The following is a 14,038-nucleotide window of genomic DNA, read 5'->3' on the forward strand; positions in this document are numbered from 1 at the left end:
TCCTCACTCTGAATAGTTTGGGCCAATGTAAGATCACACATCAACTTCAGTCTACTTAACAGTTCTCTATCAAGTATGCCCCACAATTATCCGATCCCGAATGTGTTCATCTCTGTGTTCACCAAAGTCACAGTGTTCTGATAATTCATAGAGAGCTCTAATAAAGGTTTCAACTTTTCACCGGGGCGCTGTACTCTTTGATAGAAACAGGCTCGCTTGTGAATCACATTTTGTTTGGGGTAGAAATACTTGTTGTATTTCCTTAACACAGTGTCGAATTTCTTCTTATCATCTTCCTCTTTAAAAGTAAATGATTTGAATATGTGTTCGGCTTCATTACCCATGACATATTTTAATGAACTGACCTGAACTTCACCTTCTTCTGTATCTAATTTTGTTGCAATCCGAAAGCGCTGAAAATGTTGCTTCCAGTCAGCCCACTCATTTGGACGATTGAATGCAAAACTCTCCAGGAGATTAAATTTAGCCATCCTTTCGAGGGAGTGTGCTCGTCAAGTGCTTCTAACACCCTGTAATAGTCTTTAATGAACACCACTTGTCTGAACAGAGCAACAGAGTAACTTTTTATTCTCAAGGAGAACTGACAACAACACTCACTCCGGATGGAGCTAGATGAACTCACAGCGTAATCACATTCTCTTAAAGGCATACATTACATTTAGTGAAAATGTTCACTGACCGTTGATCTCCTGTGCGCTTTCATGATAGGACACGAGAGCAACAGTTCACGCAGCCCCCTCGCAACATTGGGGTGTTCAAGTGAAAACTCGTTTTGTTTATCTAAAACAGAACAGAACTCACTAAACATGTCTGAAGAGTTTGTAGTCGAAGAATTGATGCATTTCTATGCCCAGCCTTATTTTTATTTTTTTTTTACGTTTTTGGACCGGTGCCAGTTCACAGTGGACAGAGTTACCTGTGCGATGTCGAAAATAGAAGACAAATGATCGATAGAATGTACTTTCGCTCATCACTGCTGGTTAGGACAAAAACTAAATATGCCTTTTATTGGGTGTTGTTTGCCGTCAGGTTAGGACATGGTGTGACTGTGGCTGCCTGTATCCTCCTCTATGTTTCTGTTTGATTTCCAAGTAAAATAAGGCTGGGCATAGAAATGCATCAATTCTTTGACTACAAACTCTTCAGACATGTTTAGTAAGTTCTGTTCTCTATTTTGTGTGCAGATGTGTTGTGTTCTGTTGTCACTATCGCTGTGGAGGACCTGTTTTTAGATAAACAAATGAGTTTTCGCATGAACGCCCAAATGTCGCGAGGGAGCTGCGTGAACTGTCGCTCACGTGCCCTAGTATCATGAACACACGCAGGAGATCAACGGTCAGTGAACATTTTCACTAAATAATACATTATATTTCAGTTTGTTTCTCACCAAATCTTATCGTATGCTTTCATAACAATCATGAGTCTCATGGAATAATTTATTAGACTTCTGAATTATACTTTTGTGTTCTTTTGAAGCTTGAAGAGCTGAGCACAACATTTTTATACAATTACTCACTTTGTGTTCAGAAAAAGAAAGAAAGTCATATAGAGTTATAACAAAACAGGGGTGAGTAAACAATGACTGAATTTTCATTTTTGGGTGAACTAATCCTTTAAGAAAATTCTACTCTATTGTGCCATATACCTTAATTTATGTTTTAGCTGTATTTGATGCTAAATTAATGCATTTAAATGTCTATATGTGTGGCAGGATATCATGCTTTTTCCACATTCCCCAATTCAAGTTGAAACTGTCTAAATTTCAGAATGATCATCTGCTTTCTCTTGTTTCTCAAGGTGCAATCCCCAGTCCTGTCCACCTGGGTGAAGTCCAAAAGTGCCTTTCCCGAATCCAGAATATTTTGATCTAGCTTAGAGTTTTCTGGGAGAAAGTGGGTACTTTACTGGAATTGCTAAAAGAAAAGACCTTTGCTGGGGAAGACCTCACTGATGACCAGGACATTCTAAAATCTATTGAAATGGCAGGAAAGTTAATTTAAACATTAATATTAGTTAATTATTGTTCTCATTTAATGTATGAAGTTAAATGGAATCATGAAAACCAACAATATGATCAATCGTGCTTGCACGCTTAAGCTGTGTACAAAATAGTTCTTCCTGAAATTGTATTCTCTAAATAGTGCAATATACAGGGTGTTGACCATTTCACTTTTTTACTAATTAATGGAGGTGACATTATCAGCTCAGTAGATTGTACTTAGAGGAAATTATAATTTGGTGGATAATTCAAATATTTGATTATTTTGACCATATCTCTCCTTAGGGGGAATAATTGCTGCCCAGTTGGGATGGGAGACCTTTTTTATCTTCAATCATTATGAACAAATATATTAAAATTAACAAATTAAGAGAAAATAATATTGTTATTATCATATCCATGCAACCACAAAGTTAACAAAGTATTTATAGTTATTGAGTGAAGTTGTGTATAAAGTTATTATCATCATTATTTTCATGGTAAGTTACATGTCGGATAAAGTATGTATATTTCAGTAATGCCAGCTCTTGGAAAGATTTAGCATGTAAATGTGGGTATGACATATTGATAGGATATTGGTACTGGCGGACTAGATCTACTACACTGCTGCTGCTGCAGAGAACGTACTGAGACTTATTACTACTAGAACATTCACAGATATACTATATGTGGACATGCTGCTGCACAAATAGACATAAACAATCCTCCAACAAAACAGGGAAGCTGCACAAATGCATAACACTAGGAGTGGGCGATATGAGCAAAATCTTATATCACGATATGATTCATTTTATCTCACAATCACGATATAGTAACATTTTTCTGGAAAATGAATAAAAATGGGTTTATATATTAAATAACTATACTGTAATGCACTCCAATCAGTGAATTAAACAGAGGATAACATTATTTTAGCACCATTGACAGACCAACACATGCAAGACATTCCACACTGAAAAAACAAGAAATCTCCCTGGGTTCCGACATGTTTGTGTGACGTCACACGCCTGTATCTCGGCGAAATCGGAGTTGAAAATTTCCGCATGAGTTTCCAAGTTGGAAATCTGACTTCAAGTGGCATTCCATTGCACTTTTCCTGGTAGGAAGTTGGAAAATCCAACTTCCGAGTTGAATGAAATGCAGCATAGACTGTCTTAGACCCCGTTTAGACCTGTATTTAGGGCTGACCACATGTGATCGGATCACCCGAAACGTATCTGTGATGAGGAGGAGGGCCAGGCCAGGCCATGAGTGTGCACGGCCGGCCCCCAATCAGGCTAATCAGCCGAGGAGAGGGATAAGGCCGAGCCGGATATGGCAGTTTGGGAGAGAGAGAGCCACACGCAGCTGCCGTGTGTGTGTGTGTTTATGTTTGTGTCTTTTTGTTTAAGTTTTCATTAAAATATTACTTTGATGCTTCGTCTGGTTCCCGCCACCTCCTTGCCCATCCTTTATCCTGTTACAGTGTCTTAATACCAGGTGGAAACGGGGTCATTAGGTCATGTACTGTATGTGACAAGCTACAGCTGCAGTATTTACATCAGCATCCAAATTTGCTTAGTCATTTTTGTTCACTTGTTCAACTTCAATATATGGCATTCACTATAAAGGCAATAGTGACATTATATGTCAATAGTTAAGCATTAGCTATAAAAGCTGGGAAAATTGATTTTTTTAGCGTAATCTGAGGTAAAGAAGCACCATTTATGATACCAGTGTTGTCAGATTTTTACTGCTGATTTGAAATATGTTCTTTGATCATAATCTTGGAGATTTCGGTCTTTCCCCATTCAAGTAGATATAGCTGCACTGGCATGACTGGAAATAGCCAAAGTCTTTTAGCAAGTTTTTTCTAGCAAGTCTGTTCGTCATGTTTGGAATGCTCTCAAGAGAATATTTCCAGTCATGCCAGTGCAGCTCTCCTTGAATGGGGAAAGACAGAAATCTCCAAATCGGTTAGTCTAGGTTACAATCAAAGAACATATTTCAAATCAGCAGTAAAATCTTACATCACTGGTATCATAAATTGTGCTTATTTACCTCAGATTATGCTAGAAAATGCAATTGTCCCAGCTTGAATTGCTAATGCGTATGCACGTTGTCGAGCTGATTGACAGGCGATGTCTGTATCTGAAAGGTGATTGGCTCTTTTAACTGTAAGGCGGGTCTTCCTTTCTTTATCCGTTGACCGTTGGGCTTTCCAATTTCTCCCATTCATTTAAATAGAAGTGGCCCGTCTCTGCTAAATAATCTCTGAAATAGCTCCCCAAGACTGTAAATAAAAACTGACTAATATGATTTACAGTTGTGAGTTTAATATTTAATCCAATATTAATACATATGTGATGATGGGGGCCATGTAAATGTACAGCATAGCATAGTAATGGGCAAGCAAAACCTCTAAACCTTAAAATTCTCCTTTATATATGGTGTAAATACTCTGCAAAAGTTTAGATCTGTGTATTTCAGAATATTTTAGATATACATGGTGTTTATTTCCAAAGTATTTATCTTCTATACACTATAAGACTTCCTGCGTTTTTACCACAGGAGATCGCATAACGGTCAACTAGTGTGTCACGACAGTTAGGCACCGTTTGTGGATACCATACAAGGAATGGGAAGAACTGTAAACTGACACCAACCTGTCGCAAAATTGTCTGCGACTTCCCTTATACAACAAAAATGTTATCGTAGTAAACTCCACACATAGTTCACTCCAAAAGGATTGTTTCATTTAAAACATGTTGAAAATTGGCACACAGCCGGTCAATTCATTAAGTGATGAGCTGTATCCTCACAAAAGTAGTTTATTCAGCACACTGAAGCACCTCCTCCATAGCCATTCATTCAAAAAGAACGGCCTCTTGTCTCCACGTGCCGTTTTGAGCGATTCAAAACAGTAAATCCTTTTTTGAAGCAGTGAGTGTTTCAGAAATCTTTGTTTCTCCCATCACTACTACACTGTAGAAGTGACCCCCCAATTTTATTTTATTTTAGACTTTTTTTTCTCAACGATATAGCGTTTCTTGAATGTAATACACAATTTAAATACATGTTTTAACATGTTACTAGCATGTTTTAGAACTTAGCTATGCATTGCTAGCATGTTTTAGCATGTCTTTAGCATGTTGCTAGCATGTTTTAGTACTAAGCTAGGTGATGCTAGCATGTTTTAGCACTTAGCTATTCATTGCTAGCATGTTTTAATACTCAGCTAGGTGTTGCTAGCATGTTTTAGCATGTTGCTAGCATGTTTTAGCACTTAGCTATGCATTGTTATCATGTTTTAACATGTTGCTAGCATGTTTTAGTACTCAGCTAGGTGATGCTAGCATGTTTTAGCATGTTACTAGCATGTTTTAGCACTTAGCTATGCATTGCTAGCATGTTTTAGCATGTCTTTAGCATGTTGCTAGCATGTTTTAGTACTAAGATAGGTGATGCTAGCATGTTTTAGCATGTTGCTAGCATGTTTTAATACTCAGCTTGGTGATGCTAGCATATTTTAGTATGTTGCTAGAATGTTTTATCACTTAGCTATGCGTTGCTAGCATGTTTTAGCATGTTGCTAGCATGTTTTAGTACTCGGCTAGGTAATGCTAGCATGTTGCTAGCATGTTTTAGCACTTAGCTATGCATTGCTAGCATGTTTTAGCATGTTGCTAGCATGTTGCTAGCATGTTTTAGTACTCAGGATGCAGGATGGTATTCTCAAAACACATTCGCAAGGTTTTACATCCTAGATGTAATGTCTCTCTCTTCACAAGTCCTCTCTGTTTAGAGCACTTGCTATTTCATTTGCCAAACGTGTACTTATGCCCCTCCCCTGAAGTACAGGCTCCCCATCATTTTACACAACTGCCTGCATCAGGCCGGTGTAATTTACCATAAAGTCACAAGAACTTTCATTATAAATAACTCCCTTCCCAACTGGGTTCGTGAAGGGGTTAATTAATATTATATGACTATAGTTTATATATTCATTTTGAGTGCTCCCCTCCTGGCCGAACATGAGGGTCACTCACTGTGGCATACTCATGTAGGTCGACGTCCCGCGGGACTGCGGCATCATGTTAGCTCTCTGGAAGGTTTTGTTGTGTAGTGCGCCGTGATAGGATTCTGTTCCCCATATGCGTTAGCACGCAATGTGAAGTGTACTGAGTCGTAAGGGAACGTCACGGTTACGTACGTAGCCTCGGTTCCCTGGGACGAAGGGAACGAGACATTGCGAATGCCGGCCACACTTCAATACTCCGAGTTCTTGATGTATGAGCGATGCGCTTCTTGTCCCTCAGTCAGAAAATTCTGAGGAATGGTGTTTGTGCCCCTGCTTTTATAGTGGACAACTTCGTACCAAAAAGGGCGGGGCTCAAACACCATAGCCAATATTATAATATTGGCACTATTGTAGAGAGGTTTCAACCAGGTCCTGTGAAAGAACACTCCCCATATGTGTTAGCACACAAGAGGCCTCGTTCCCTTCGTCTCAGGGAACCGAAGTTACGTACGTAATCCAGACGTTCTCCCATCACTATTGCACTGTAGAAATGACCCCAAAATATTTTATTATTTTTGGACATTTTTTCTTAATGATATAGCGTTTCTTGAATGTAATGCACAGTTTCAAACACTAGGGGAGTACAATAGAGCTACACTTATGAAATGTCCCTGACATGTGGCCGTCTATAAACAAATACGATTAGAGTTAACAGGCCTATATTTGGGGACGTCGGCACATATTTATTAGGAAAATTATATATGTGTTTTACATTGTTATATACCTGATATGGGTTTAGCAGATTAAACAATATTATCTATATAAATAAAAAGGTGTGCCGTGTACTCGTTCACTGTTGTCATCACTGAGAGCTGTTATCGCCCAATCACGTTCGCTCTTACAGAAACGGTGAAAACCCCTCAGCCAATGGTTGTGCTGCTAACAGCTACAAGTCCCGCCTTTCCGGCCGAGCTCAACCAATCCAGCGTGTTCATTTATGCATAATGAACGCAGGCTTGCATGGGGAGTGACGCAGAGAGTCTGAGTACTTTCCTCGTTATTTACAAAATAAATCGCTTCGTTCGCAGGAACGAATTTATCAGTTTTATTCATCAAGCTTCACGACGCTGAACCGCAGTAGCGTTGTGATCAATGTGATCGCGTCTGCTCCGGAAAAACGATCTTTCATGTCAATGTTGATGTGGTAGGGAAGCAAAAAAGATGCCGCAGCCGAAATCGCGAAAGATCGCCGTCCTGGGCTACAGATCTGTCGGTAAGTGGCTCGCGTGGTCGCGTTAGCGTTGTGTTTTATTTATCGTTTGAATCGTTTATATATGTATATATATATATATATATATATATATATATATATATATATATATATATATATTATTTTTTTTTTTTTTTTTTTTCCCAATGTGGATGAGAGTCGTGCATGGTCGCGTGAGCTGAATGTCACCCCATGCTCGTGCTGCATCCCGTTACCGCGTGCATTTAAGCACGAGCTGATGCATGCATGCTTTATATGGCATTAAATATCATAAAATACACCTTAAACATTCATGCACTTAATCAGAAACTTAATTCTGATTTTCTTTATGATTACGGTAGTGTGAATGCTGTCTTCAGATGCATGCAGGCCTCAGGCTCGATGTGAAAGTCTAAAACCGCCTTTTAAATGTAAATTGTTTGTATTTTGTATATTTTGTCTGTCTTTTTTTATTACCTGAGTGTAAGGTGCATATATGCACCGTGCATGCAGGATACAGTTCAGGCCTGCATTCACTTACAGTAGCTTCGTGCCATCTGGCGATGATAAAGTAGATTATTATATACTGGTGTTCTGAATGTGTCCTTTGAGACTGTCTCTTATATATAGACAGGTAAGGTGTGTCTCTAAGCAGAGACTAGATCAAAGTTAAAGGATTATTTCATCCTGAAATGAAAGTTGTCATCATATATTCACTCTCATGTTGTTCCAAACCTATATAACTTTTCTCTGTGGGGTGTCACGATTATGAAATTTGTCTGACGATTGTCATGCTTAATGTTTTTGTGTGCTTGTAATGGTAGCCAGCTGGTAGGGTCTCTAGCCTTTAGCCTCCTTGTTAGCATTCCCGCCTTCTATACTGGAGACCCCGGTTCGAATCTCGCAAGGAGTGGGTCAAGCAAGACCGGTTACATGCTTTAATACACATACACCTAAGAAGTCATTTATTCATATTTAACTCGGAATATCAGGCGATTAAAATGGGGATATATAATTTCCTTTAAGGCTTTAATATTACAGAGGGTTAGAATGACATTTTAAATACTTAAATAGTTCCAGATATTTAAAATAGGCCTTGTCTTTGGTCAGCTTTACATTTACACTGCCAACCTGAATATTATATTTAGCGCTGTCATGATTATGAAATTTGATGATTCATTGTGATTAATGATTGTCTGTTTTAGGGCCCGTCACAAATTAATTGTCATACCACTTAAGAAGTATGTGTGCTAAATAAGGCCAGTTTCACACATCCTACGTGAGCTGGGCGTGAGCAGCGCGTTTTCATTTCGGCGCCCATGTTAACAGATTAAACCCTTCACATTGCAAGCTTGAGTCGCAGGGGGATGCATCCCAGACGCGATAGTGAGCGGATAGTTTTGTTGCCGTGCGACTCACGGTGAACTCAGCGGCTTTAGAAAACTAAAATAATCAGGAGATTATAGTAAAGACGTAAAAGCAAATAAACAATATTTAAAACGAACCTACTATACACTACAATGTATAGGTCTGCATACAGACAAGCACAAAACAACTAAATAAATGAAAGAATAATAAATTACATTGCAAGACTTTTGCTGTATATATAGAGAGAGAGTTTAGAGGAGATGGACCACTGGTATTAAAATTAATGGTGGAAATTGGAACAGATGTAGGAAGGAAGTCCTGCCTGTCAATCAGCTCGAGAACGTGCATATTAGCTGAACCAGTCTGGAAAAAAAAAAAAGCTTTTTTTGTGCACGATTTGAGCTAAAGAATCACAATTTATTATATTGTTGTCGGCTTTTACTGCTGATTTGAAATATATGCTTTTATTATAATCATAACTAACCATTTTAGAAATGTCAGTCTTTCCCCATTCAAGTAGACAAGAGCTGCACATTTATGTCGCTTGTTTACAAAGAAGATAGCTGCCCAGCCCGCCCGAGAGTGCTCCAAAGATGACCTCTGAGTGGACTGACTTGCCTTGAAAGAGGCTTAGATATATTAACCAATCACGACCAAGTACGCTGATAAACAAGTGCACGTGACTGCCCGCCGTTTCCGTAGGAACCTAGAAAAGAGACGCGGCCAGTTTGAAAGCCCAAACGCAACGTGTTGCTCACGCCACGCTCACATAGTATGTGTGAATCCACCGTAAGAAGTCGTTTATTCTTATTTAACTAGTAAGCATATAATACAATTAATAGGTATAATTTCATTCAAGGCAGGTAGAATGACATGAAAAATAATATTTTAAATACTATGTCTATTAGTGCAGCTTTAGTCTTGATCAACTTTTCGTTTACACTGTTTTTGGAACCCAACCAACCCGAATAGTATATTATTTGTGATTATGCAAACATAAAACCATAGCGCTTTGTGCTCACTTTAAAAAAATGTACGTTCACCTCGGTTATATTTTTGCGGGAATATGCCGCATGCCGGTCCGTCTCAGTGAGGCGGTTGGAGCTCATTTGGCGTGCGCGCATGATAATGACACTGAAAAATGAGACACAAATACAAGTTACATATTCATGGCATTTCTATATTCGCTTAATATTCCCATATTTGGGGGGGCCTGGGTATCTCAGTGAGTATTGACGCTGACTACCACCCCTGGATTCACGAGTTCGAATCCAGGGCGTGCTGAGTGACTCCAGCCAGGTCTCCTAAGCAACCAAATTGGCCCGGTTGCTAGGGAGGGTAGAGTCACATGGGGTAACCTCCTCGTGGTCGCTATAATGTGGTTCTTGCTCTCGGTGGGGCGCGTGGTGAGTTGTGCGTGGATGTCGTGGAATAGCGTGAAGCCTCCACACGCGCTAGGTCTCCGTGGTAACGCGCTCAAGTCACGTGATAAGATGCGCAGATTGACGGTCTCAGACGCGGAGGCAACTGAGATTCGTCCTCCGCCACCCGGATTGAGGCGAGTCACTACGCCACCACGAGGACTTAGAACGCATTGGGAATTGGGCATTCCAAATTGGGGAGAAAAAAAAATCCCATATTTGTTTAGGAAAATGTGATTGGAATGTGAAGTGCACAATTAACGCAGTTCTCTTTAATAAGAAAAAAAGATACCAGGAAAGTGACTGGTTAATGTAAATTTGCCATTTTATTCTGAACATCTCCGTTTGTGTTCCACAGAAATATGGGTTTGGAACAACATGAGGGTGAGTAAATAATGACATAATTTTTAGGTAAACTATCCCTTTTATGGCATGAAGATGGTAGGACAAATGTGTTTGGATTTAAAATGTCCGACACAGATTTTTCCCACATGCCCACTTGAGTTTGATCCTGATCTGGTCGATTTCGTTGTAACAGCAACCGTTTAGAGCACATGTATTCTCTCTGCAATAACTCACTGGTTTGCTGCTACACACAAAATGATGTGTGACCATCACAGTTGAGAGAACATGCGAACATCACATCAGGACACATGAGTTGACTTTAGCCTTTGGAAATGGTTTACTGTATATACGCTATCTGCTGCCTTCATGAACTCATAGTGTACACAGCGGGCAAAGCCGTTGACACGTATTCTTAGGCTTTGTTCACCCTGCACCCGATGCTGATTGGTTTTGTTTTTGGTTTGAATATCCACACTTGTCATTGATTGGATGAAATGGGATCCGATTGTTCAGACAGTGTAGGTCATTTCCGGGATATATACATTGAGACTGTTGAAATGACTTAAGCATTAGCAATTATATATTTATGGAACATGTTTAGAGAAATCCCTTAAACGCAGCTTCAGGAAAAGTAATTGTGTGCTTATGAGGTTCAGTTCAGGCCGCAATATGGTAGATGCATGTGAACTTTAACCCATAGATAATGTGACTTATATTTTGACCTCCAATTTAGCCGTTTGGGTTGTTGAGGCTAACTTGAGCCAACTCTGTTTTGTGTATTTAATTATAAAAATGATGAATTTCTTCTGTTGAACAAAAAATAGATATTTTGAGGAATCTTCATGGAGATCTCTTCCAAACAAGGACAGTTATTGACCACATCTGTTATCCTCTAAAAATGATTAACAAACAAAAAAACACATTTGTTGTAAAACCATAACCACAAAATTTACAATGGTTTACTAACCAAAATTTAGGCTACCTTTAACCATATTAATAATACAAAAAAATGAAAACTATGGTAATAAAAATCATAAAGTTTTACTGTAGTAACACCATGATTAATTTGTGTTTTTTAAAGCCATGGTTCTTACCTCAAAAAATGGTTACATGGTTATTGTGCATTTATAAATCAATAGTTTCTTTTCATAAGGTGTGTTTTTGATAGAAACCATAGTTTTGGCCTAATTTGTGGTACAAGTATGTTTTTTAAAACCATGTTGTTACTGTAGTAAAACTGCACGAACCATGTTTTTATTTGTTTTTTTGCAGAATGATTGATTTTTATTACCATAGTTTAGGTTTTCCTGTATTATTATTATTATTATTATTATTATGGTTACTGTAAATATCATGGTTAAAATATGGTTATTGTAGGATAGGGCTGCATCTAACGATTATTTTGATAATCGATGAATCTAACGATTATTCGACTATTCGCGATTATTGCAACGATTAATCATTAGCCCTTAACCGATTATTCAGCTTGTGCCCCAACTTAAAAGGTTGTATTAAATGTGCTTATTTACAATAGAGGACAACATCACCTTTTAAAAATACCTCTAAATGACATTCACTGAATTAATACTATTAATACTTTTTATTAAGTTTAATTCAGTAAAGAAATTCACTGCAATAAATCATATTGTTATCAAGTGTTTTTGTCTTGTTTTCCATTTAAAATTGTCTAAAAATCCTTAAAACAAGATACATTTACTTGAGAAGCAACATATAAGATATTTAGACTTGCTTTAAGAGAATGTATTTTAAATTAGTGTATTTTGTATATAAGTGTATTTTTTCACTTTATACTTCTGTGAGTGCAGTAAAGATTAATATACTTATATTCAAGATCTGTTCTCTATATAAATATCTTATATGCTGTTTCTCAGGTCAATGCATCTTTTTTTAAATATTTGTATTTTTAATATTATATTCAACATTCTCAGATAACAATTTTTTCTTCTACAGTATAGCTGCTAAAGTAAATGTACATTGTTTTAAGGAGTTTTAGATATTTATATTGGAAAACAAGCCAAAACAAAAATCAAAAATGTATTTTGTTGCCGTGTATAATGAGGCGAAGACTCTCTCACATTTCTGTTCACTTCAATCCATCTTTAACTCAAACAAACTCTCTCTTATTAATAAAGCTGCATATTGTCAGTTTTCTTCATGATAAGAAATGCACAGTGACACACACATTATGTTTCAATAAGTCGCGAGTCATCACGTTATAATCTAGCTGCATTAAGCGTGTGCGCTCGAGGGACGAGCGTCCCGTGACAGAGTGTGCATCAGCCGGTGCAGTTTCAATCGCTCCCCCTTAGATCGGGACACTTCACACAACTCATAGAAGAGACGCTGACCTCACAGAGAAATGACCGTTTCCTTATTATTTGAACTTTAATAAAGCTATAACACATTAAATAGAACTGCATTAAAGATGTAACGCCGGGGTGTTTCCTTTAAAGACGCTCGACACGCAAGTTTTGCTTAAGCTGAGCGTCAGCTCCAGCTCTGCATATTCCACAACAAGGGTGCTTCTGTATTTACTTATTTTGTATTTTTGCATTATAATCCCCTCATACTTTGCGATCTACATCAGCTGAAGCTGTTTGGAAAGTTTAGAGTGCGTCTGGACTGTGAGATGTGTTTTCTTCCTCTCCTCAGTCAAGCGCGAGCTGCAGTGCTGCTCTTGTGTGCAGTCATTAGTTTCATATGATGTTACATTAAGATCAAACGACTATTCGACAACGAAAATTTTTGTCAATTTTTTTATTGTCGACGTTATCGATAACGTCGACTAATCGTTTCAGCCCTATTGTAGGACAACATGGTTAATTTCTAATGGGGATGGATAAAGCTTATGATAACGACATATCGGCTGCCGATAATTATCGGCCAGTTATTGACCAAATTAAAAGCATCGGCATATCGGTAATAAGCATGAAAAATGATAGCCACAGAATAGAGGTCGCCCGATAGTGTATTTTGCTGATACCGATAACTAAGGCCCATAATCGATAATTGGCCGGTAGTTTTTAGAATAGATTTATAGAATGTAAAAAAAAAAAAAAAAAGACAGAGTCCAAAATCAATAAAATCCCAGATGCAGTTTTTTGTTCAACAAAAATCCCAATAATAACCAGAAAAAAACGAAGATTTAGTGCATAACACTGACTTTTAAGTAGGGCTGGGCGATTAAAATAATATGATATCGCGATAAAAAAACTCCACGATATCGATGATAAGCTTTTGAGTAATTTTCGATATTTAGCTTGTGTTCTACATCTAGACGTAGACGATCAGGTGCGTGTTGCTAAAAACGCAAGCAGTTCGGCTTTCTTATTGTACGTTTCCACTGGTGTATGGTGAGCGAAGGTGAGCGAGCGCTTTCAATTCCTTCCTATGGAAGCCGAGCGCCACACTCGCGAGGTGGATTGTAGAATTGACAGCAGCGCAGGGCAAGCGGTTCCCTAGCGTTGGGAGTGGCTTTGAGCGGATTTCTTCCGCGTCAGTGGAAACACAGCCTCAGACTGTATGACGTTTCTTATGTCCCCGCTGCGCCAATCGCCGCGTTCAGGGTCCGGACTCCGGATTGATTCCATCTGGACTGCAAGACATCATGACGA

The 14,038-nt window shown here is 38.4% G+C and overlaps 1 protein-coding gene across 2 annotated transcripts in view; it reads left to right on the forward strand.

Moving 5' to 3' along the window:
- The first annotated feature begins 7,015 nt into the window (after positions 1-7,015).
- The window catches only part of LOC127431933 (GTP-binding protein Rheb), a 30,667-nt gene continuing 23,644 nt past the window's right edge, over positions 7,016-14,038 (forward strand). For both annotated transcript variants that reach the window (XM_051682594.1, XM_051682595.1), the window contains exon 1: positions 7,016-7,293. In XM_051682594.1, the coding sequence (XP_051538554.1) occupies positions 7,242-7,293 (52 nt within the window). In that variant the 5' untranslated portion in view covers positions 7,016-7,241. The remainder of the gene's footprint in view (positions 7,294-14,038) is intronic.

This window comes from Myxocyprinus asiaticus, chromosome 41 (assembly GCF_019703515.2).
Source record: "Myxocyprinus asiaticus isolate MX2 ecotype Aquarium Trade chromosome 41, UBuf_Myxa_2, whole genome shotgun sequence".
Taxonomy (NCBI): Eukaryota; Metazoa; Chordata; class Actinopteri; order Cypriniformes; family Catostomidae; genus Myxocyprinus; species Myxocyprinus asiaticus.